Raw genomic sequence first — 24,782 nt, 5'->3', positions numbered from 1 at the left:
TGTTGAGATCGTACATAAATCGTATGGAAATCGTTCGTGACCGTCCAAGTCCTACATCCAACACCCGATTAACACCCGAATGTCAAACGGTACGATTCACACGAGTGCACACACGTTCCAAACGATCGCCATACGACCAATACGGTTCAAGTACGAATCATACATGGCAGACACGGTCCCACAAGACTCGTACGGTCTTTCTACGTCTAAATGCTGCCACCCTCAGCTGCTAGATCTACCCAGATTACTTGCTGCACTAGAATGCATCCAAAGAAAAAGGTTTACACGCATAGAAGGAATACAAGAAGGGCTATCAAGGCCCGCCGACCACTCCAACCTCCTGACCCTGCCGGGCGTGATGAGCTGGGGACCCGAACAATGTTTATCAGTCTAATAATGATTTCTAATTCCCTTATCCTGTCATATATCGCATCTGGCATTGTTTTATATAACTATTATTCACATATATAGGTGTTCCTTCGTTGAAAGTTCGAAAATTTATTAAGACAAGCTATCAATATGGATCAATTTATATCAACACATACAAAACTGTGTGATAATTCGAGCATAACTCGAACAAAAGTCGGCGGAATCCTATGTAAACTCTGTGAAAGTCGAGTAAACCGAGTAAAAGACGTGTTTAATCGTGTTAGACCGTACTTAATTGGAACCGCACAACAATCGTATGTAAGTCGTATTCGACCGAGTATGTCCGTGCTTTTTTGTACATACTCGTGCTGCATTCGTACCAACTTATCCCCAGGTACGGTTGGAGCTAAATACTCACATCAGTCAATCCGTGTATAACCGAGTATACCGTATGGGAACCGTGTGTCCAACCGGTCTCTTTGTGAGACGGGCTTTAAAAAAAGAGACTGCTTTCTTTAAAGACTGTGTCTGCAAGTGAACACATTGCCTGTTAATAACAACTCTCACATAATGTTTCTTTTTGTTAATTTTCTGAAACAAATCAATGTATAATTATAGCACTGAGTTTGACTTTAGTCTTTTTTCGTCATTGATGTGTTATTCTATCTAGATTCATCTGTAAAATAAATTAGAAAATCTTGGAATTTAGTCAGAATCGCGGATTTAAACTGCTATTTCTCGAATAGTAGTTATTTCCAAGAAATAATTCCTATCTACTGCAAAATCATTATTATTCGAGGAACACTCATTTCCGTGCGTCACATGTCACGCACATCGCGAATGAATTGACATCAACTGACGATCCACAAAATAAATGATTTTAGTAATCAATACAATACCCATTTGACAAAACATCAAAATTTTATACCAACGAATTTTCAATATAAGTGAAGTACGAATATTTTGTGTAACAATCAATAAAGATCACGTGATATGACGTTCAGCAACAAGAGCCGGAACTCGTAATTTCCGAAATAGATAGCGGTTACTTAACCCAAAATTTAATTGAAACTTCCTTTGATAAAATTCATATAAAATTTGATCAAACATTGTTTCATGTATTATTCGATATAACTAGAGAAAGGAACTTTCTACGAAGCATCGAAATGTAAGCACAAAATGTATACATTTATTTCTTCTTTAAAAAAATAGTTAAAGATGTATTTATTTCTTAAATTTTCTTTATTTAGAAATAAGAAGTTATTTGTCTTTTTTTTGTTTGATTGTATAATTTTCTGCCTATTTTCCTTTGTGCTTATATACACACTGGATAACGCAACAAACTTTGTATATAATATTTATATTGATAAGTACATCCTCCTTTTATTCGGCATTTACAAGTGTACATTGTACATATATATAAATAACGAAAGCAAACTAATATAAATATGTATTAGTTTTCCCCCGTTTAGAAATGACTTTTAAACTTTTCAAATAAAAGACCGTGCCTTGCACAACTTAAAGTTAATTGGTCCATAATGCAAGATCTCTAATACTAATACATAATTATGTTGATAGTATTTAGTAACATACTTGTTACCAAACCACGGTAGAATTATACGTGGAAGATGTTGGTAAGTGTGAGATACATGATCTGATATTACCTATCTATATATAGCAGATAATAAATTGTTCTAAGAACAAAATATTATTCATCATATAACTGCACATTTTATATTACTACGTACTCTTATCACCATTTTTTACCAACATTTTTATAGGAATATCCAAATTATACATTTAGTTATTTTATTTTTCTCAATATTTTAATTAATTCTGGCAAATGTGCCCATTGACGACCAATCGACTCTAAAGTGTCACGTGGAATAGAGAAAAAATAAGAATCCCTAAAGAAAGTCCAACACAACACAATTGTCCAACACAGCACAATTGAAAATGTTGCAGGCTCGGTTTGATTGAGCCTGTTCATGGACGGTACTGAAAAGTGCAAACTACCGTCCACGCCCCCTTCTTATTTTCATAAAGCTTACCTTCGTCTTAGTCAATATGCAAAATTTATAGAACAAATTTAGAGTGCATATTTTTCCCCACTTATTCTCTTAACCTGTGTTAATGGGTTGAATGTTTTTGAATCCATTTTCAGGAGATTTTGTATAGACATATAAAGGCAAAATCAAAACTGTTCTATAGAATTTCTTTAAACTTGGCATGTTGACAGAAACATTATAATCGAAAAATAAATTTGAGCCACCGTTCTTGTTTTTAAGTTATCTGCCCCTGAATCAGAATTTCTACTTATTTGAGGTCATTTAAAGAGCAGATAAATTTTTGTTTTTACATCTGGATAATGTTTTTCGTTTTATTGTTGATACAATACATAATTGCATGCAATTCCCTACATCGTTTCTGTTATTTTTTTTTCAATGAAAACAAAGGTACTTTAAACTCATAAAAATAGGTCATTTCTAAGAAAAAATGCCACGGTTAAGTGTGGAAAAAAATATCCACTCTAAATTTGTTCTTGAAATTTTGCATATTGACTAAGACGAAGGTGAGCTTCATGAAAATTAGAAGACAAAAAAATGTATTGTTTCGCTTCATTGTAAATTATCTGCCTTTGAATTTAACGAAAAAGTCCATTTCAAGGGCAGATAACTCGAAAATGAGAACGGTTACCCATTTTTTTTTCCGTTTAAAATGTTCTGTTATCATATTCTAATAATAAGTCAAGTTTATAGAAATTCTATTGAACAGTTTTAAATTTGCCTATATGTCTACATGAAACTCCAGACTTTACTAAGTTGGTGCTTGTAGACGCGGATGGTTGTTTAAATTTACCTCTACCACTCGATCATTCAAATGACTAAAGCTATTCTAGCAAAAAAAAATTCCTTAATATTCATACAAATTTACATGCATAGTTTACATGTTACCAAACGTCATTGACTGCTTTGAAAGTTTAACCATAATGATATTTTTATTAATTCAGGTTGATGAAATGTACTTTTCTTCTTCTGGTCTTGACGTCGGTTGTGATGTCACTAGACTTGCAAGAAATCGACAAAGAATGGAATACTTTCAAAGCAAAATACAACCGATCGTACAACACAAGGGGAGAGGAACACTACAGGTTGTTACTTAAACAAACTTTAATCTACTAAATCAGTTTTGTAGACTCTTTAATGTTAACCAATCGCAGATAGAAGTATTCAAAATCTTTACCAAATGTTATAAAATGACTTTTTCTGCTTCTTCCCGATTATTGACCTGTGTTTAAAGATTGAATAACATTCATGATGGTATTTGTATAGGTATGCATGACCTGAGACACTGGACTTTTTATTGTGTTTTATGAACAGAGTCAAACACTAGTCTGTGATTTCCTATAGTAAATTGCTCTCTTTTGATATCAGCTTTTTTCTACATTCTGTATGATGCTCGGATAGTTGTCTTGTTGTACTTAATACTGAGACGAACCAAAAATGACGGGACAAAGTAATATTCAAGCATCTCAAGAAGTCTTAAAACAGGTTGTCATGTTTCATGATCACTGCTAGTTCTGGCTTCCATAACGTTATATGTCGCTTTTATTTTTACGTTGTGCGATAGTAAACAGGTCTAGCAGTACTATAAAACCTGTTCGCTGTTCAAGTCTCTTTAGCTAGATCACTGCAACACTATTATATTACCAAGCAAAGGCAATTGTGGCATTAAATGTTTTATATTTGAGAATGGTTCTACGTGGCAAAGCACCAATACTTAAGGGGAAAATGACACCAAACAACTGTTCTTTTATCGTTTTCGGCTTGACTCAGAACTGTACTGAACGTTAACGTGTGTAGGCTATGTATACAGATAGGATTTAAATGAAGACTCAAGCGGATAATGCAATGGGGGAGTAAGAATTAAAAGATGCTTGCTGGTGTCTGTCGCATAAAACATATTGTTCAACAAATGTAGTAGTTGGTAAGAAACAAAAGGCCAGTGCATGTAATTAATTAAAAATATATTGTTCGTTACACGTCTTTGTAAGTGCAATGTTCAAAGTTTTTCCTTTGTTGCAGATATTCGGTTTTTACTCAAAATTTCAAGACAATTTACTTCCACAATAAGGCGGCTGATCTTGGAGGCTATACGTACTGGTTGGGAGTAAACCAATTTGCTGATATGGTTAGTGAACTTTTTAAGGTGGTTTAAGTGTCTGCCTCTCAACCGATACATCATAATCGGGTCACGACCGTGTTGATTAATATGTTTGCAAGAACTTGTTTTTCAGTTGAGGTTAAATAGATATCTTTTAACCAGAGAATTTTTTAATTATGTCTAAATGAAATTACCTTACTGGGTTACCCGAAATTACCCAAAGAATAAACAAATTACTTTTTCAATACTTGAGAAATACATGTACCATTAAATTTTTATTATTAGAGATATATACATGTATTGTTTCTAATTTTTGGGGTATGACATTAATGTTCCTTTACTTTGGGACATAATATGTATGATATAATAAAATTATGTACAATGTATGTCATTTCGCTTTCTATTTCGGGGTATAAGTAAGTTACTTTTTGTTTCTATACCGGTTGCCGGAGGGGGCGGGGCAATAAGTAAGCTTTTATAACTTAAATGTACATTAACCCATTATCTTGTCAGACATCAAAGGAGTTCAAGGGGAGTTATGCCAATCTCAAGTTAGACTCAAGCCATATCCAAACTAATACCAGTCATAAACGAAGAGCAAAGAGGTGGGATAATGTATACCCATTACCTGAAGAAGTTGACTGGAGAGACCAAGACTGCGTCACAGAAGTGAAAGATCAGGTAATTATTTATTTAACTTCATACTTTAAACTTTCTTTTAACTAATTAATATTGTATACCCACACGATAAACAAATTAGGAGCAAAGATGGTACTGCTTAAAGACATGGGCTGCGTTTCATGGAAAGTCCTCCGTGTGCATCCTAAGTCCTAGGACATATAACCAACTTTAGGACTAATTTAAGCCCATTTCAATAAACAGTTTTCATCTTCAGTCAAATACTGTAGACTATAAATAAAATTCATTATCGAGAGAAAAGTTAAGAAATACAATAACAGACCCTTTAATTCGAAGTGTATAAATGCCCACCGACATTGTTATTCAGGAATTAAGAGTCATAGCATAGGAGTCCTAAATTAGGACATTTTCTTTGAAACGCAAAATTGTCTTAATTTTGGTCTTAAGACTGATTTCAGACAAAAAACTTTTCATGAAACGCAACCCTGCATAATAAACGTTGAGAGCGTTAACGTTTAAAATCATGTTTGTCTGGGAAAGGCTGACAATCAATGGTTGACAATTTGCTTACGAAACGAATTTTTTTTATGCTACTGCGTACGCAACAAAGCAGCTGATAATAGCAGTAAAACGGATATAAAGTTACAGAACATTTTATTGAATTTTAAAAATAAAATTAATTTTGGTAGAATGGTATTTCATCCCTTTGGCCTATGTCATTATTCCGCAGAAACACTTTAAAGCTTTTAAATTTTGGTGTTCTTCTATAGTATCCGTTTATGGCAATTATTTCGCATTTATTGCTTCTTTCTTCAGGTATCAAGCATCTTACATTTTCTAAAACCATTATTTAAAATTCATTTATAATAATGTGAAGAACTTTCTGCTCGAAGTGCAACATTTTACATCTTAATTAAAAAAATATATGCAAATCCGTCAGCACAGAAAACAACAAATAATTAGCTTGTTGCGGGAAAAATAAATATAACAGGTAGCAGAATACATGCATTGGTAATATTTTTAAATGTTGGGTAAATGAATATTTTTAACAAAATTCTTATGCGTACTAGCCACATCGTATGTTTAAAGTCTATAATTACAGGGGCAATGTTGTAGTTGCTACGCCTTTGCAGCAGTCGGGGCATTAGAAAGTCATACTTGTCTGAAATTCCCAAACAAAGCAGCGGAGCCGTTGTCAGAACAGAATATTTTAGACTGCAGTAAACCATTAGGTATAAATTACATTACAGTTATCGCTCGTAGGATACTTAAATATGCCCAAGTGTCATTAAGAACAGTTTGCATTTTTCATGTGGAAAGAAATGTAATTATCAAACTGTTGTGAATGAAATTAAAAATTAAACAAGAAATTTGGTGATCAGTTAATTGAACGAATTTAAGTAAGTTTTCTCTTTTTGAAATTTAAGTTATTTATCAATTTCACCTTTGCTTTGCTCTTAACAGGCCGGATTATGTTGGAATTGTAAACACAAAATAAAAGTGAGGTTCCACATGGGGAAAGGTTATAAAAAGTAGTCTTTTCATTGAAATTTTTACATTTTCCTCTGTGAAATCATTAATCTACTCAAAAGCATAAAATAAAATATACATTTAATAATTATAATGATATCATGATATTGATGATTATGATTCTAATAAAAAATAAGATAAAAATTACGAAGTCATAGGAAGTGTTTAATTTTGTTTCCAAGGTAACCATGGTTGTGACAATGGTAATCCATTCATGGCTTTAAAATATGCAATGGAAAAGGGACTAGACACAGAAGCTTCTTATCCCTATAGAGGGAAGGTAATTTCTCTTACGTGTAAAATATAATTGATAGCCTCCCCTAATTCCTATTGACAATTGGACCGTTTTGCTTAATCATGTGCACATCGTATCATAGACACAAGGTATAAAAAAAAACCGGAAACGTAGAAAACCGTTTTATACTTTATAATCCAGACGGCGGCAATGCGACAGTGAAATGACGACAATGCAATGAAGCCAACGAAATGACAGCATTCACTTCCGATTACACCGTCATACAAAGTAGTTCTACGGAACTATTTGCAAATGTTATTCATTGAAACTAGGGCAAAAAAATAATGGTTATTTTTTTGTCCCAGATTCAAAAAAGCTTTTGAAATCTACTGATTATTGTAACTGAAAACTTTTCAAGTAACTTTTAACGATGATAACTTTAATTAACACGCGAGCAAGAACACAAGAACCTACATATATTCTTTATATTTTTTGTTACGTAAGGTCGGTGAATGCAATCAATCTCAGGGGAGGCTTGGTTCCTGGGTGGAAGACATCGAAATGATATGGACACATGGAGACATTGAAAGTCTGAAGGTAAAAAACAAGTTTGATAAACTATTGTATAATCACTCTTTTTGTAGTAGCACTCAGTATTTTGGTTTTTTAAAACATGAAAACAACTAGTATAGGTTAGTTTTAACTAAATATTGATAGTTTTCATAAAAGAAACCATTGTATGTGCTATGCGATCTAGTTGAATTATTCAGTACCAGTACCATTACTTGTTTTTGGGCAAGTATTGCAGTAAATGTACATTACCATTACTTGTACCAAGTAATGCAGTATCATTACCATTACTTTTGAGCATAAGACAAGTTCTTTTTGCCAATCTAAGATGTTTTGTAGCTTATATTTACAAAAATTCAAACTATTCATGTACATATGTATAAATATATTATTAGTTTTTTAAATAATCATCTTTGTGTTTTACCTTTAAATAAAAATACAACCAAACTGAATTTACATTAAATTGTATTTAAAGTCAGTAATAGTGACTATGCATTTCGTGATAATTAGTCTGGTACATGTTGCTTGACATAATGTAACAATGAAAACTCCAAAAAGGTGCTAAAGTGCCCAATGGTCAAACAAAGGCAAGTGTCGAATAGTAATTTTATCTTGCATAAAGGGTTATGGTTGGTAGCAGGGCTTTTCTTAAAGGTGTATAAAATATCACCATTAAACTCCTTTCTACACTGAACAATGTGCATGCCTGCATGTACAATAAATGCTTCAATTGATACTTATTTTATAAATCAGTGCAGACATATAAGTGAGAGGGGACATTGAATTTTCATGATTTTATATTTTATTTGACTGATTAAGGCCATCACAATTTTATCTTGTGTTATTTGGATCATCCATACCATATATGATGTAGTAGGTTTGGTGAAGTAATGCAAAGTAATGCACCTTCATTACCTGAATTTTGCATTCCGGTACCATTAGAAGTAATGAATGCAAATCGGCATGCAGTGCCATTACATTGCATTACTCTCAAGAAAGTAATGCATTCCTACAGCATTACCATTACCAGTAGCATTACCCCAAGCCTGACTTGTATATAAAGGCCATTTTTTATCTCTCCCATGGATGCCCATTGATCACAGTTTTGACTGTACATAGGTATGCTTTCTACTGACTTGTCAAAATTTAATTGTGTAAAATAGTAAATCGGTCTAATAAAACCAGATACTTGGTGGTAGTCTTTAACGAGTCCTAATTGCTCTACAGTTTTCATTTAAGCTTTCTAAATTCCCTAAATTTTGTATGATTAATTTTGAAATACGTGTATAAAAGAAAATCTTGTCAATATCAAATACAATGTACATCTGTTTTTATTTTAAAACGTTGAGATATTTGGTTTATACAAATTTATTTTAGTTCGATTGTGTTGGAAGCTATAAGCTTATTGAAACACTCTCGAATCCGTTCCTGGAACCAACCATTACTCAGCAATGAATGTAAAGTTTCTTGCTCAAGGAAACAACTCCTTGCCCTTGACAGGGTTTGAACCCACGCGGTCAGCAATCCTTAGATTACTAGTCCGACGCGTTAACCACTCGATGTTATGTGCGATGGACTGACTTCTTGATTTATCATATACTGAATTCTTTTGTCACAATGGGTTTGCAATTCATGCCTCTTTTATTCATGTTGAATAAGTTATTTTGTCAACGCCTGAGTCCATAGAAATCCTATATGAAAACATGATCCACATTAATTTTGTATATGTTACGTTTATAATTGTTTCATTGAGAATGATGCTTCTTTTTTATGTTCTTCTGTTTTTTATATTAATTAATTTTGTGCTTGATTTTATAACTTCGGGTTAAACTTTTACTATTAACAAATGAAGACATTGACCGACATTGTACGAGACAATGGTGGATAGTTATATGTATATTTCGATAATAAAAAGTTTTTGCATGTGTGGTATGTGTTGCATGTGTGGTATGTGTGGTATGTGTGGTATATTTACAGGAGGCTGTTGCTATAGAAGGTCCTGTAGTCGTGTCCATCGACACAGACGATGACGCAGACACATTTCGACTGTATAGTAATGGCGTTTATAACAACCCTAAATGTAAGAATGAAATAATAGATCTTGACCACGCCCTACTGTTGGTAGGATATGGAATTACGGACGAAGATCAACCGTACTGGCTCTTGAAAAACAGGTGAAGAACCCTCTATGCCAATGACAGTCTAATCTAGTGTTTCTATAACATTGTATTTAACGATTGGTCTTCTTAATAATGTTCGCTTTTAATTTTCGAAAGTTTATAAAAATTCATTCCTCTGTTAAAAGTCTATAAGAGTTCAGTTATCAATAATTTGTCATTTTTTTCCACCCTAAAAGATCAAGTAAACGTTGAGTTTTATCCGGTAACATCAGACTATCTTGTTACCATAACACAGGATACCTAGACCCTAACACTATGAAAGTATATTAGGCAGGGAACTGCAGTCTGTATTGCATCTTGCCATCAAATGCCGGAATTGATAAAAATTATCGGATTGCTTCGGGTAAAATTTAATATTAAATAAGAAAATATGTTAGCAACTGGAGCATGATGGTATCACAAACGACATAAAATCCCTTAATATTTTGACAGAAATACAAGTACGCTTTAATCTATTTTTAGTTACGGTGTCGACTGGGGGGAAGAAGGTTACTTGAGAATGATACGGAAGGAGGACGAGAACACATGTGGAATAGCAACTTTTGCAATGTACCCAACCTTATAAAAATACAGCAATTTTGGTATTTCATGCATTACCGCAGTAAAGCTGTTTGAATAATAAACATGACAAGAAAAAAAATGGACTATACTATTCGGGAATATTGCTGCCTTAATGCTTTTGTTTGTGTCCTTTTAAGTGTACTTACCTGATTGCTTTCTTTTATTTGTGTTTACATGTATTGATTTATTTATCTTAACTCATTGCTAAATATCTTGACATTTGTTTGACAAAAAAATTGTATATCTTTTATTTCGGTAAATATAATTAATTTATTCATTCATAGTAGACCCGATTGCAAAATTTATTCATTCATAGTAGACCCGATTGCAAAATTGATCTGGAATGGACATTTGTATCCCATATCATTACGACATCGTGAAATTACGACACTGCGAAATATATCATCAGAAAGTCATTAAGTGTCATATACCAGTTAAGAAAAGTGACGTACATGTACACCTGTTAGACACAGTGATGTACGAGGTATAGTCAAAAAGTTCCCGGTCTCTTACGATAACTTTGTTATTTTGTGTATGTTTTTATAATGACATATATCACATTAAAATTTAGAGAAATCGCTGCATGAATATATAAGAGTCAATGATTTTCATAAATGTTACACATATTTAACATCCCGTTAAAGTTACACACTATGTCACGTACGGAGCACTTCGGCGACGTCGACGACGCTAACGACGTTCAGGTGACGTTCATACTCCAGGAACAACTTACCGTCACGTTCATGCTTTTTCAAAATAGTCCCCATTGTGTTCAATACACTTCCTGTGCCGCTGTACCCCCTTCCTGTAAATGTCTGCATACCACTCTGGAGTGTAACTTCTTATTGCGGACCTCACAGCATATTTGAGCTCATCTTCTGTATCAAACCTCCGACCCCTCAAATCTGCTTTCAGTCTAGGGAAAACACAATAGTCTATGGGGGCGAGATCGGGGCTATAAGGGGGATGACGTAGCCGCTCATATCCTAAGAAGTCAATAGTAAGGAGTATCTCGTCTGCGCGGTGTGCTGTAGCGTTATCTTGGTGATAAATTAAATTTTCGATGTCGCACCCTGCTCGCTTTTTCCTGATAGCGTTCGTTAGATCTCTCCGCACAACCTGTTAATAACAAATTCATTTTATTTGAAACTACCACAAATGCGCCAAATTATAAAAATAATAGTTTCTTTCACTTTTTGTTACATTGTATATTTTATATACTTTTCACCTTACATATAAATAAACATAGAAATTTAGTAAAAACATTTCATGCGACATAATTAATGCTTATCTTTTGATAGTACTCTTTGTTGACTGTCGCCGATCTTGGCACCGCATGTTGCAACAGCATACCCTGGCTATCAATGAAGAAAATATACATAACATTCTTCGCCGACTTGCAGGTTTTCGCCTTCGTGGGGGGAGGTGATGAAGGTCGCTTCCACACCATCGACTCTCGTTTACTCTCCGGGACGTAAAAGTTCACCCACGTCTCATCCGTAGTGATAATGCGCCTTAGGAATCGTTCGCCGCCGTAAAAATTCTCGGGAAGCGTCTACACGGGTTGCTTTGTTTTCATCTGTAAGTAACCTAGGTACCCAGCGGGCGCATACCTTATTCATGTTTAAATCCTTCGTGCACTATCGGTAATTTCCGTATGACCTTCCCTAAAACGCTTGTGCCAGTCAAACATAAGTGTCCTAGAACAATTATGAACACCCTCCTTCTGATTCAAAAACTTCCAAGTATCAGTCGGAGTCATTCCAGACATCGCACAGAATTTTATTACTGCCCGCTGCTCCGTACGTTTTTCTGAGGTTGACATTTTTTCGTATAGAAATTTTCACGTGGCTTGAATAATCGTGTACAAAATGGCGATACGTCATCCGATCACGCTGAATTTTTGCAGTTGTTTACTAGTAACGTTCAGCTGACGTCACGTACAAAAATCACGATGTTCTGGCGCCAGTATTTTGAGACATTCATGAGGGAGTATTATTCACTTCTAGAAAAATCAAATTAATTCTAAAATGCTCCGTACACGGGTTGCGGGCGTGTTTCATGTGAAAAATAATTTCCATATATTTACTAAATTGATTTTTTTCATACATGTTGCTACTCAAATTAGTTAAAAATACCTTCACGGTAAATTTCATGACAATCGGACGACAATAATCATTTTAAACAGACCAGTCCGGGAACTTTTTGACTATACCTCGTAATTACAAACTGTGCTATATACAAATTTAATTAATACATATACCAGTCAATCATTGTGTCAAATATATATCATTAAGACATGGTGTCGTATAGACATACCCAGTTAAGGAACTTTATAAATACCAGTGAGACGCGATGAAAAATTGTAGTTACACATTGTGCAATATTGTACCAGTTAGACACTGTCTTTATCGGTTGAATAGTTGTGCTATGACGACCCAACTGCTTCCTATAAACCAATAGTCACGTGAATTTTAAGCTATAATTGTAGTGATGAAAATGTGGAAAATAAATCAGACTCACGGATTTTCACGGACATGGCCTATTCTCGTAGTACAATCAAAGGGCTCTGTGGTATTTTCTGATCTTTGCAATCTAAATCGCACTGTATATCTGTATTATTTTCCTGTATAAGTTTATTTTTATGTACTATAATTCTTCTTGCAGGGCACCAGAGTTTGATACATACGGAATTTTGCATGACTAGAGTTGCATCAAAATATCATTTATGTTCATTTTTATGACAGCCACACTTTATCCTAAAGTGGCTACTTCCTTAACAAAGAAACTTTTAAAAAAAATAAGAAAATAGCTGCATTACATGGGATTTGAACCCCAGACCTCTGACACTCTGAACGAGCTCGTTACCCCTGCACCACGGAGACCTTATACAAAGAGCATGAATAAAATCAAGTAATACTAAATCAAAGTGAGGTTATCTTTTGTCCATCGATGCGAGGTTATCTTTTGTCCATCGATGTGAAGTAATCTTTTGTCCATCGATGTGGGGTTATCTTTTGTCCATCGATGTGGGTTTATCTTTTGTCCATCGATGTGAAGAAATCTTTTGTCCATCATGTGAAGTAATCTTTTGTCCATCGATGTGGGGTTATCTTTTGTCCATCGATGTGAAGTAATCTTTTGTCCATCAATGTGAAGTAATCTTTTGTCCATCGATGTGGGTTTATCTTTTGTCCATCGATGTGAAGTAATCTTTTGTCCATCGATGTGGGGTTATCTTTTGTCTATCATTGTGAAGTAATCTTTTGTCCATCAATGTGAAGTAATCTTTTGTCCATCAATGTGATGTAATCTTTTGTCCATCGATGTGGGGTTATCTTTTGTCTATCATTGTGAAGTAATCTTTTGTCCATCAATGTGAAGTAATCTTTTGTCCATCAATGTGATGTAATCTTTTGTCCATCAATGTCAGGTAATCTTTTGTCCATCAATGTGAAGTAATCTTTTGTCCATCAATGTGTGGTAATATTTTTTCTATTCGGTTAAAAGGTGGTGACTACCGGTTAAATGTAAACAAAACAATGTTGTATTTTGGCTAAAGGCTTTCACGATTTTTATAGCGATGTAAATGTTAAATTCGTATAATTGAGTTACTGTTGCATTCATGAAGGATATGGAATTTTATTAAAATATGTAAGTTTGAATTTGAATGTTGCATAAAGAGGTTATCTTGAACTTTTAGAAATTGAATGTGTGGAGAGACTTTTTGTGAGCAATTTGTGAGCGCAAAATAGCCTGAGGGTCTACCGTCCCTGACAAAATTTGCGGTCACGCATGACTGAGCCGCTATTGGCTTTAATATGCTTTTGTTGAACAGTGTGATATTTATATATTTATGGAAGATTTATGTTGAAATTATTTATGTATCATGATGAGCTCAAATGAAAGCCAGAAAACGTTCTTCAACTGCTAGTGAATTAGATGCCAGTGACAATATTGACAATCAACCTGTTTACCCAGTTTTTAAACAAAAAGGTAAAAAGACTAAAACTAAAAAGTAAAGCACAGTAATCCAAAACCTCAATCTAATAGCACGCCCAAAAATAATTGCATTATGGACGACAGCTCGGTGTATAATACTTCTGCATGTTTAAAGGAAACTTTATACGTAACAAAATTTGAAAAGCAGCTGGCAGGCATCAGTATTCAATTATCAACACTCCTATCCAAAGATGATACCACTTTCATAAAGAAAATTATCGAAGATAAAATGAATGAAATGAAAGTAAGTTTCCTTAGTGCAATGACTAAGAGAGTAGAGGTTTTCGAACATGACGTCCATACACAAGCTCAGACAATTGAAAAACTAGAACAAAAGATTTAATTATAAATGAACTCAAAGAAAAAGATCAACCACTATACGAAAAATTTGAAAACGAGTCCGAACAATACAGTCGCAGAAATAGTTTTCGAATCTTTGGCATTACGGACGATTGCAAAAATTAATAGACACAATACAAAAAGCAAATCAGATCTTGTTCTGCAGAAAGCAGATATTGACATCAGCCACAGACTTGGAAAATACAAAGTCGGCAAGCATGGGCCAATTATAGTTAAATTTGTAAGACGCCAAACAAAAGTCGAACATTTCAACAGGTCAAAACACCTGAAAGAACATAAGATTTATGTCAACGAAGATTTGACGAAAATGAACGCGGACATGTTGGCATCCTGTCGTGTAAAAGACAAGTCAAATGTTGAAAAAGCGTGGTCTTTTGAAGGAAACATTTACGTGAAATATGCATCACAGGGATTTGCTACTCAATTGCAATTAAACTACCGCTATTGGTTACATCTTCCGTGGCCGGAAAAGGATAAAACACATGCTCAGGATTAAAGCAAAAGCCAAGGATACTCTACATCTAAACAGCCATATAGTTCTATGCCTCAAACAACAATCCAGACCCCTACGCAGTATTCCAAACCAGGACTGTCTTATGCAGCCGCGGCCAAAAGACCTATCACTTATTTTCAAAAAGAAAAACATATTGTGTTCACAAACAAGTGAATCGTTACGTGATTAAAGTTAATTCCCTTTGACCGATTTCTTCATCCTGTATGCAGAATGTGCTATATAAACAATAAACTAAAATGATGACAACGACGAAGATCTTGTTTCTTATAACGTATAAAAATACTAAAATTGATGTAAATAATTTAGCGAAAATCTTCTCCCTAAAACAGTCCGACATGTATATATTCCACTACTCGACAGTGTAATACGCTCTGAGGTATTCGGTAATCGACATCGCTAAAAATAGCATTTTCATATTCATCCGCGTAATTGGTGAATTGACAATTCTATAAGCCAACGCTTCTTTTAAACTTTGAATGCGTTGTAATTTGTTTGATACTTGTAACAAAATAAAAATATTTCTTTCTTTAACATCGCTAGTTTTGAGCTGTTATGAGAACTACTTGTTGTTAGGTTTGTCGTGAAAATTCTGTTTCAGAGATTGAATGTCAGCATTTAATTTTCTGATCTGCGATCAGAGACATAGATAACAGAGATAAGCAGCTCCTATTTACTCCATTGAAATATCACTCATGCCTATCAAAGAGTGAAAAATTAGGCATTTTGAAGCAAATAAAACTTAATGGATTTTCATTTGATCCTTTAATATTATATACCATTTGAAAGGTAAATCGTTTATCTATTGCTGCATGTTAAAATATTAGTAACTTTCCATGCATTTCACTTAGAAATATTGTTTTTTTTCGTCATATGAATAGTTTTGTAACAAAAATTATTAGTAGTTCTCTTTAAAAATTGATGTATCATTATTTAAATGGGAACTGTAAATATTTTTACTTGCAGCCATAGACAAATGCATAAGCTTCCAGAAAATGTATTATTTTACTGATTTTGATATTTGGTTAATATGTTTTAAGTTTAGCAGTCCCGCGTGATATTTTAACTGGCCAGGAAGTTGCCAATCTCTGTTGCAAAAATCAATAAAACTATGAAATTCAATGTCGCGACAATTTCTAGTTTCTACATACATTTATCGACATTTAAATGTTAATTAATTGCTTCATAGATTTTAAAACTTAACATTGATATCTTTGTCTGTGTTATAAATGTTTTCTTCATAAGTTCCTCTCGTTGTTGTTGTTGTTGTTTCATTTTGCTTGTTCAAACTTTGTAATATTTCTTCAAGTGTTCGGTTACAAAGTTCAAAGTAAATAAGAAGAAAATACCGAGTAACGCCGTAAACGGAAGAAAAGAGAAATCGAAAAGTCCGCTCTGAAAAAAGAAGAAAGAAAATGCTTAAAATCACTGGAATTGAAATGTGCGCCATTAAGTTACACATTTATGCTCACTCATTATTCTGATCGAAAAAAAATACTCAAAATTGAAAAGCGTTGCAACGCTTTTCCCTCAAAACGGGCTGAGAATAGCACAGAAATACGATTTTCAATTCATTTCTGAACATCATTCTTATTTTTCTTATGATTAACTTTTTGTCTGTGTAAGAAATTCAAATTTCGATTTTAAGGCGTTCCTTCTTCAGTTGAGGAAAAGGGCTTCACTGATTGTTTTTGACATCACGGGACTAAAAGATTCTTTCGAGATTGTATACCAATTGAATTAGGTCTATATCAATTACATGGGTTCATAATGTCAGATCATTCGCTCAGTCAAAATACCAGTACATGTAATCATTTTACTGTGCCAAGACTTAACAGTTGACGTGATATTAACTTTCCCTGAGTTATTAAACCTTATAGGTTATCAACATTACATAATCTTCATGTCTAACCAATCAATCATAATCAGTCGAGCACTTTGTAATATATTCGTATTTATCTCACTCATTAAAGCAGCACGCCTCCAGATTCCTACTAATTTTCATGAAAATTTCGAAAAAGAATTAAAAAGTGAAATATTGTGAAGTGAATAAAGAAAATAATTTTCACATTGCGAGGTCAAAATATGCAAAAATAGCCGTTAATGTTTAAGTAACGCAGTAGAAATATTATTGAACAGACATAATTCGAACATGTTATTTGAATCTTTTTACTTTTCTTAAAATCTCAGTACTTTTTTTAAAGTTTGATTGTCTTTGTCTTTGGCTTTTCGCAAACATGATATGTACACTTTTTTCTGATGGTCCGTAAGATATACATGTATTTTTCCAGGATGGTCCTATATTATATTACAGCTTATATCGTCATCATTTTGTGAAAAAAATAAAGTCTTCCAATACACCTAGCCGTGTTTATTATAAAATGCTTAAATTAAAAAGAGTATTGCCGATTCACTAAAGTTAGATAATGGAGATGTTGCCAAATGTAACATGTGCTTGCCCCTCAGCCCATTGGTTGTAGAATCGTCCAGTTAGCACAAAAGGTAAAGCGTTAGGAATGCCAATTAGGGCGACCCGGAATCAGGTCCGCACGGTGCAGGTCCACTCGTTGTTGTTGATCATGAAATGCTTTCTAGTACGGTCATTTGCTTTGTATCTCTGCTCTGGCATAGACGTTTGTTGTGACATTTCCGTGCGAATGTGAAGGAAACTATCATCAATAGTACTGGTAAACTGCTTTGTCCATGAACGACGCGGTTGCTGAAGTGTGCTCTGGTGAATTCAATGTGCCTAATTGCTGTGATCCGGAGGATAAACTACCAACACCACCACGATTGATCGTTTAGTTTTTCTTGAAATCTCTTTGATAGTGACTGTGCCTTCTGTTGAATACCATGTCTGTGAGTGAAAATTTTATGAAAAATGTTTGACATGACCGTGCTTTCCGATGCACCTTTGTATGTTAGTTGAACATTTTGTCTGCTTATGAAAACTTTGGTAGTGACCGTGCTTTCAACTGAATCCCTTATCTTATAAAGAAAACATTGATTGCTAACGCAAACTGTTTGGTAGCAACAGCGTTTTCTATTGAACGCTGTTTTTGTTTGTGAAACATTATATACAGATAGTTCCAATGTGAACTACTGAATACCGTGTCTTCTTGTTAAAACATTGTTTGCTATTAGGAACTATTTCGGTAGTGAGTGTGCCATTTATGAAACCCTACATCTGTTAGTGAAATGAAATCTTGAAAAATGATTGTGCCTTCTATTAGACGCTGTGTCTATCAAGGAATCCCATAATTGCTAATGAAAAATGTTTGATAGTGGCTGCGCTTTCTATCGCCCCGTGTCTTCATTGAAAACTGTTGTTATGAGAATATTTAGCTCGTCTATTCAGGGAACAGAGAGCTATTCATACTCGCCCCAACGTTGCCATCCAAACTGGTTATATCTTTGCGTGCAAGTTGGTATCACCAAAACTACTGACGGTAATGGTTTAAAACTCCACAAACTTATTTTACGTGACTATCTAGCATGATTGGCATGTGTCCCTTAGCTTTGTGTAACCTTTTTACAGAGTTGTGCCCCTTTTCTTACCGTCAAGCACTGAGAATAATCGAGCCCGCTGTCTCACTGACAGCTCTTGTTTTTAAAGTGACCGTATATTTATTTTGAAATCTGTGTCTGTTAATGAAATCCTTAACTGCTAATGCAAACTGTTTAACAGTGATTTCTTTCTTTAAATACAATGTCTGCAAGTGAACACATTGCCTCTTAATAACAACTCTCACAAAATGTTTCCTTTTGTAAATGTTCTTCTGAAATAAGGACAGTTTAACAAATCAATGTATACGTTTAGCAATGAGTTTGACTCTAGTCTTTTTTTCGTCATTGATGTGTTTTCTATTTAAATTTATCTGTAAAATAAATAAAATGTTTGGAATTTAGTCAGAATCGCGGATCTAAACTGTTACTTCTCGAAAAGCAGTTACTTGCAAGAAATCTGCTGCAAAATCATTATTATTCGAGGGGCACTTATTGCTGTGGTGTTTTTGTAAGCGTCACATGACACGCACATCGCGAGCGAATTGACATTGATAATTTCTTTTCTAACTTTTTACAAAACTGACAATCAACAAAGTAAATGAATTAAGTAATCAATGCAATGTCGATTTGACAAAAACAACGAAATTTTATGCCAACGAAATTTCAATATAAGTTAAATACGGATATTTTGCATAACAATTTGTAAGGATCACGTAATTAAGCGTTCAGCAACCGGAATCGGAACTCGTAATTTCCGTGATCGATAGCGAACAATCATTAATATCATATATATTTGTTACTTAAATGCAAAATTTAATTGAAACTTCCTTTGATAAAATTCATACGAAATTTGATCGATTTAGCTAGAAACATCGTTTCATGTATGACTCGATATTACTAGAGAAAGAAAACGTCTACGACATACGACATCGAAATGTAAGTACAAAATGTATACTTTTCTTTCTTTCTTTTTAATTGTATTTATTTCTTTGTTTAGAAATTAGAAATTATCTATTATTTGTCTATCTTTGTTTGTTTGTATGATTTTGGTCTATTTTCTACACACTAGACAACGCAACAAACTCTGTATGTATGATCCCCCACCGTTTCTAAATGACTTAGTGGACCATATACCATTTTATACAACTTAATTAATTGGTCCATAATAAGGTCTGTTATACTTATACATAATTTTGTTAGTATAAATAGTATTTAGTATCGTTCTTATTACCAAACCACGGTAGAATTATTACGTGGATGATGTTGGTAAGTATGATCTGATATTACTTATTACTTAAGATCTAGCAGTAAGAACAAAATATATTATTCATCATATAAATGCACATTTTAAATTACTAAGTATTCTTAGATTCATTCTTTTAAGACACATTTTTATAGGAATATAATATGATACATTTTTATTATTTTTCTCAATATTTTGAATAATTCTTGAAAATGTGCCTAATGCAGACCAATTTATTTTAAAGTGTCACGTGGAAGTTTCAATAATCACCGCCGTATATGCGATTTTTTTCGTGACTTTACTTAAGCAGGTGCTTGTTGACGTGCACGGTTGTTTAAATTTACCACTACCACTCGGTCATAGGCCTACAGATTAAAATAGCTATTCTTGAAAAATCAATTCTTTAATTCTCATACAAAAGTACATGCATAGTATACGTGGAAGCGACCTTGACTGCTTTGAAAGTTTAACCATTTTTTTTATTAATTCAGGTTGGTGAAATGCACCATTATTCTTTTGGTTTTAACGTCAGTAGTGATGTCACTAGACCTGCAAGAAATCGACAAGGAATGGAATAGTTTCAAAGCAAACTATAACCGATCCTACCGCACAAGGGCAGAAGAACACTACAGGTTGCTACTTAAAAATCCTTAAATATCTGCTAAATCTCCTTGTAGACTCGTCGATGTCAATCGCAGATAGAAATATTCAAAATCTATACCAATGCTATGAAATGACTTTTTTCTCTGGTTCTTCCCGAATACTGACCACTGTTTAAAGATTAAATAACACTCATGATGGTATTTGTGTAGGCATGCATGACCTGAGACACTGGAATTTTTATTGTCTCTCATGAACAGAGTCAAACACTCGTCTGTGAATTTCAACAGTAAATTGCTCCCTTTTGGTATTAGCTTTTTTCTCAGAATGTTCATTTATGATGCTCGGATAGTTGTCTTGTTGTACTTGATACTAAGACGAACTAAAAAAGACGGCGCGAAGTAATATTCAAGCACCTCAAGAAGTCTTAAAACAGGTTGTCATGTTTCATGATCACTGCATTACTTTATATGTCGCTTTTATTTTTACGTTGTGCGACAGTAAACAGGTCTAGCAGTACTATAAAACCTGTTCGCTGTTCAAGTCTCTTTAGCTAGATTACTGCAACACGATTGTTTATTGAAACCTAACTTAAACAATGAAATGCGATTGTTGCCTAATTGTTTAATATTTGACCATGGTTCTACGTGGCAAAGCACTAATACTTAAGGGGAAAATGACACCAAACAACTGTTCTTGCTTGAATCAGGACTGTACTGAACGGTTACGTTTGTGAGCTATGTAGGCAATCGGAACGTCATCGGCTATTATTCATTAGTCCATATCCGAAAACTGACGGAAAGGGCTGAAAGTTGCGATTGCTATGTAGGTAGCCGTGCGAATGGAGTAATGGGAAAATAAAGGTTGAAAGTTGCTTACTGGTGTCTGTCTGCCAGTGCAAATTATCAATTAAAAATATATTTTTCGTCACAAGTCTTTGTAAGTACAATGTTCAAACATTTTCTTTTACTTCATGTTGCAGATTTTCGGTTTTTACTCAAAATTTCAAGACAATTTACTTCCACAATAAGGCGGCGGATCTCGGAGACTACACGTACTGGTTGGGAGTAAACAAATTTGCTGATATGGTTAGTGAACTTGATAAAGTGATTCAAGTGTCTGCCTCTCAAGCCATGGATCATGGGTTCGAGCCCTAAAACCTAATGTTTCAGTACTAGTTGGTTCCAGGAAAAAGACTCGTAAATGATAAATATAAGTTTGCAAGAACCTGTTTTGCAGTCGAGCTTAAATAAATATGCTTAAACCATAGCACTTCTTGAATAGGTCTTTTGAAAATTTTAGAAATGAAATTATTTTACTGAGTTACCCGGAATTACCCAAAGAATAAACAAATTACTCTTTCAATACTTGGGGGGAATATCATTATTTTTTTATTATTAAAGATATATACATGTATTTTTTCTATTATTGAGGGTAATACATTAATGTTTCTTCACTTTTGGACATAATATGTATGATATAATAATATTATGTTTGTCAATACTCGTTCTATTTCCGGGGTATAAGTAATTATTATTGTTTCTTTACCGGGTACCGGTGGGGGCGGGACAATAAGTAAGCTTATATAAATCAAATGTACATTAACTCATTTTTTTGTCAGACATCAGAAGAGTTCAAGAGGAGCTATGCCAATCTCAAGTTAGATTCAAGTCATATCCAAACTAATACCAGTCATAAACGAAGAGCAAAGAGTTGGGATAATGTATACCCATTACCTGAAGAAGTTGACTGGAGAGATAAAGACTGCGTCACAGAAGTAAAAGATCAGGTAATTATTTATTGAACTTCATATCTTTAAACTTTCTTTTAACTATTTAATATTGTACCCGCACACGATATACAAATAAGGAGCATAGAAGGCACTGCTTCAAAACCTGGGCTTCGTTTCATAGAAAGTCCTCAGTGAATCCTAAGTCCTAGGACATAAAACCAACTTTAGGACTAACTTAAAGATATCAGGCATCTAGCATTCTCTAAAACCATTATTTAAACATTATAAAATTCATGATTGCCTTTTCTAAGGGAATGAATTTGTTTCTGAGGCATAATGTGCGAAGTGCAACATTTTAAGTGTTTATCTAAAAAAAAAAATTGCAAATCTGCCAACACTGAAAACAACAAATAATTAGCTTGTTGGTATTTTTTTTTTAAATTTTGGGTAAATTTCAACAAAATTGTTATGCGTCAATAATATTAAGCCATATCATATTTTTAAAGTCTATAATTACAGGGGAAATGTTGTAGTTGCTATGCGTTTGCAGCAGTCGGGGCATTAGAAAGTCATAAATGTCTGAAAATCAACAAAGATCTGGAGCCGTTGTCAGTACAAAATATTATAGACTGTAGTAAAGCAGAAGGTATATATAATTATAATTTCATAAAACCTCAGCACATTACTTAGTTCAACCATATTTAATTGCCTTTATACATGTAAATTTACAAACAAAAATAGAAGAATAAATCAAAAGCAAATTGGTTTGGCAACAAGTTCTAACAATAATGCATTAAGCAGTAGCAGTAAGTAGAAGTAGTAGTAGTAGAATTAGCAGCAGCAGCAGCAGCAGCAGCAGCAGCAGCAGTAGCAGAAGCAGTAGTAGTTGTTGTAGTAGTAGTAGCAAGAAGCCGCAGCAGCAGCTGCAGTAGTAGTAAGAAGTTGTGTAGTAGAAGTAGCAGTAGTAGTAGTAGCAATAGAAGTAGCAGCAGCAGCAGTAGCAGTAGCAGTAGTAGTAGCGAAAGCAGCAATAGTAGTAGTAGCAAAAGTAGCAGTAGCAATGGTAGCAGTAGCAGTAGTAGCAGCAGCAGCAGTAGCAGTAGCAGCGCAGTAGTAGTCGTAGCAATAGTAGCAGTAGCAGTAGTAGTAGTCGTAGCAATAGAAGTAGCAGCAGCAACAGCAGTAGCAGTAGTAGCAGAAGTAGTAGCAGCAATGGTAGCAGTAGCAGTAGTAGCAGCAGCAGCAGCAGTAGCAGTAGTAGCAGTAGCAGCAGTAGCAGCGCAGTAGCAGTAGTAGCAGTAGCAGCAGTAGCAGCGCAGTTAGTAGTAGTAGCAGTAGCAGTAGTAGCAGCAGTAGTAGTAATAGTAGTAGCAGAAGCAGCAGCAGCAGTAGTAGTAGTAGTAGTAGTAGTAGCAGAAGTAGCAGTAGCAGTAGTAGGAGTAGCAGTAGTAGTAGTAGTAGCAGAAGTAGCAGTAGCAATGGTAGCAGTAGCAGTAGTAGTAGCAGTAGCAATAGAAGTAGCATCAGCAGCAGTAGTAGTAGCAGAAGTAGCAGTAGCAGTAGTAGTAGTAGCAGTAGTAGTAGTAGCAGCAATAGAAGTAGCAGCAGCAGCAAAAGTAGCAGTAGCAGTAGTAGTAGTAGTAGTAGTAGTAGTAGTAGTAGTAGTAGTAGTAGTAGCAGCAGCAATAGAAGTAGCAGCAGCAGCAGCAGTAGCAGCAGCAGTAGTAGCAGTAGCAGTAGCAGCGCAGTAGTAGTAGTAGCAGTAGATGCAGTAGTAGAAGTAGTAGTAGTAGTAGCAATAGAAGTAGCAGCAGCAGTAGCAATAGTAGTAGTAGTAGTAGTAGTAGTAGCATTAGTAGTAGCAATAGTAGTTGTAGTAGTAGCAGCGACAGCAGTAGCAGTAGCAGTAGCAGTAGTAGTAGTAGTAGTAGTAGTAGTAGCAGCAGCAGCAGCAGTAGTAGCAGCAGTAGTAGCAGTAGCAGTAGTAGTAGTAGGAGTAGTAGTAGTAGTAGTAGCATTAGCAGTAGCAGTAGTAGTAGTAGCAGTAGCAGCAGTAGTAGTAGTAGCAGTAGTAGTAGTAGCAGCAGTAGTAGCAGTAGCAGTAGTAGTAGTAGTAGTAGTAGTAGTAGTAGTAGTAGTAGTAGTAGTAGCAGAAGTAGCAGTAATAATAATAATAATAATAATAATGATAAACATATTCTAGTATTGTTGTTAATAGATGTGTATATTCAAGAAGCGAATAGGGATTTGAAACGTGGGCTTTTTTATGAACGCTGGATTATTTACTTATCTTTTTGGCTGATGACTGTCATTGCTTTTACACATTGCAATACAGTTATTGCTCGTAGGATCCTTAAATATGCCCAAATGTCATCAAGAGCAGTTTTGCATTTTTCATGTGGAAAGAAGTGTTATTATCAAACAGTCATGAAGAAAATAAAAAAATACGGACAATATTTGGTGATCAGTAAATTGAATTAAAGTAAGTTTTATCATTTTGAACTTTAATTTATTTACATGTATCAATTTCAGCTTTTCTTTGCTCTAAACAGGCCGGATTATGTCGGTATTGTAACCAA

At 34.4% G+C, this 24,782-nt stretch overlaps 2 protein-coding genes across 2 annotated transcripts in view; both read left to right on the top strand.

Annotated features, from left to right (window-relative positions):
- Positions 1-1,390: 1,390 nt before the first annotated feature.
- Positions 1,391-16,369, top strand: LOC132753732 (procathepsin L-like). The gene is made up of 9 exons (XM_060744238.1): positions 1,391-1,537; positions 3,380-3,520; positions 4,455-4,560; positions 5,047-5,214; positions 6,275-6,404; positions 6,885-6,982; positions 7,442-7,534; positions 9,485-9,681; positions 10,150-16,369. Coding segments are annotated over exons 1-9 (1,038 nt in total). The 5' UTR covers positions 1,391-1,535; the 3' UTR covers positions 10,253-16,369.
- A 3,039-nt stretch (positions 16,370-19,408) lies between these two features.
- The window catches only part of LOC132753731 (procathepsin L-like), a 10,098-nt gene continuing 4,724 nt past the window's right edge, over positions 19,409-24,782 (top strand). Inside the window, exons 1-5 of the mRNA XM_060744237.1 lie at positions 19,409-19,564; positions 20,363-20,503; positions 21,454-21,559; positions 22,093-22,260; positions 22,723-22,849. Of these exons, the coding sequence (XP_060600220.1) occupies positions 19,563-19,564; positions 20,363-20,503; positions 21,454-21,559; positions 22,093-22,260; positions 22,723-22,849 (544 nt within the window). The 5' untranslated portion in view covers positions 19,409-19,562. The remainder of the gene's footprint in view (positions 19,565-20,362; positions 20,504-21,453; positions 21,560-22,092; positions 22,261-22,722; positions 22,850-24,782) is intronic.

Source organism: Ruditapes philippinarum, unplaced genomic scaffold (assembly GCF_026571515.1).
Source record: "Ruditapes philippinarum isolate M1 unplaced genomic scaffold, ASM2657151v2 ctg653_1_1_1_1, whole genome shotgun sequence".
Lineage (NCBI taxonomy): Eukaryota > Metazoa > Mollusca > Bivalvia > Venerida > Veneridae > Ruditapes > Ruditapes philippinarum.
The sequence above is the reverse complement of the archived record's forward strand: the minus strand, read 5'-3'. Positions and strand labels throughout refer to the sequence as shown.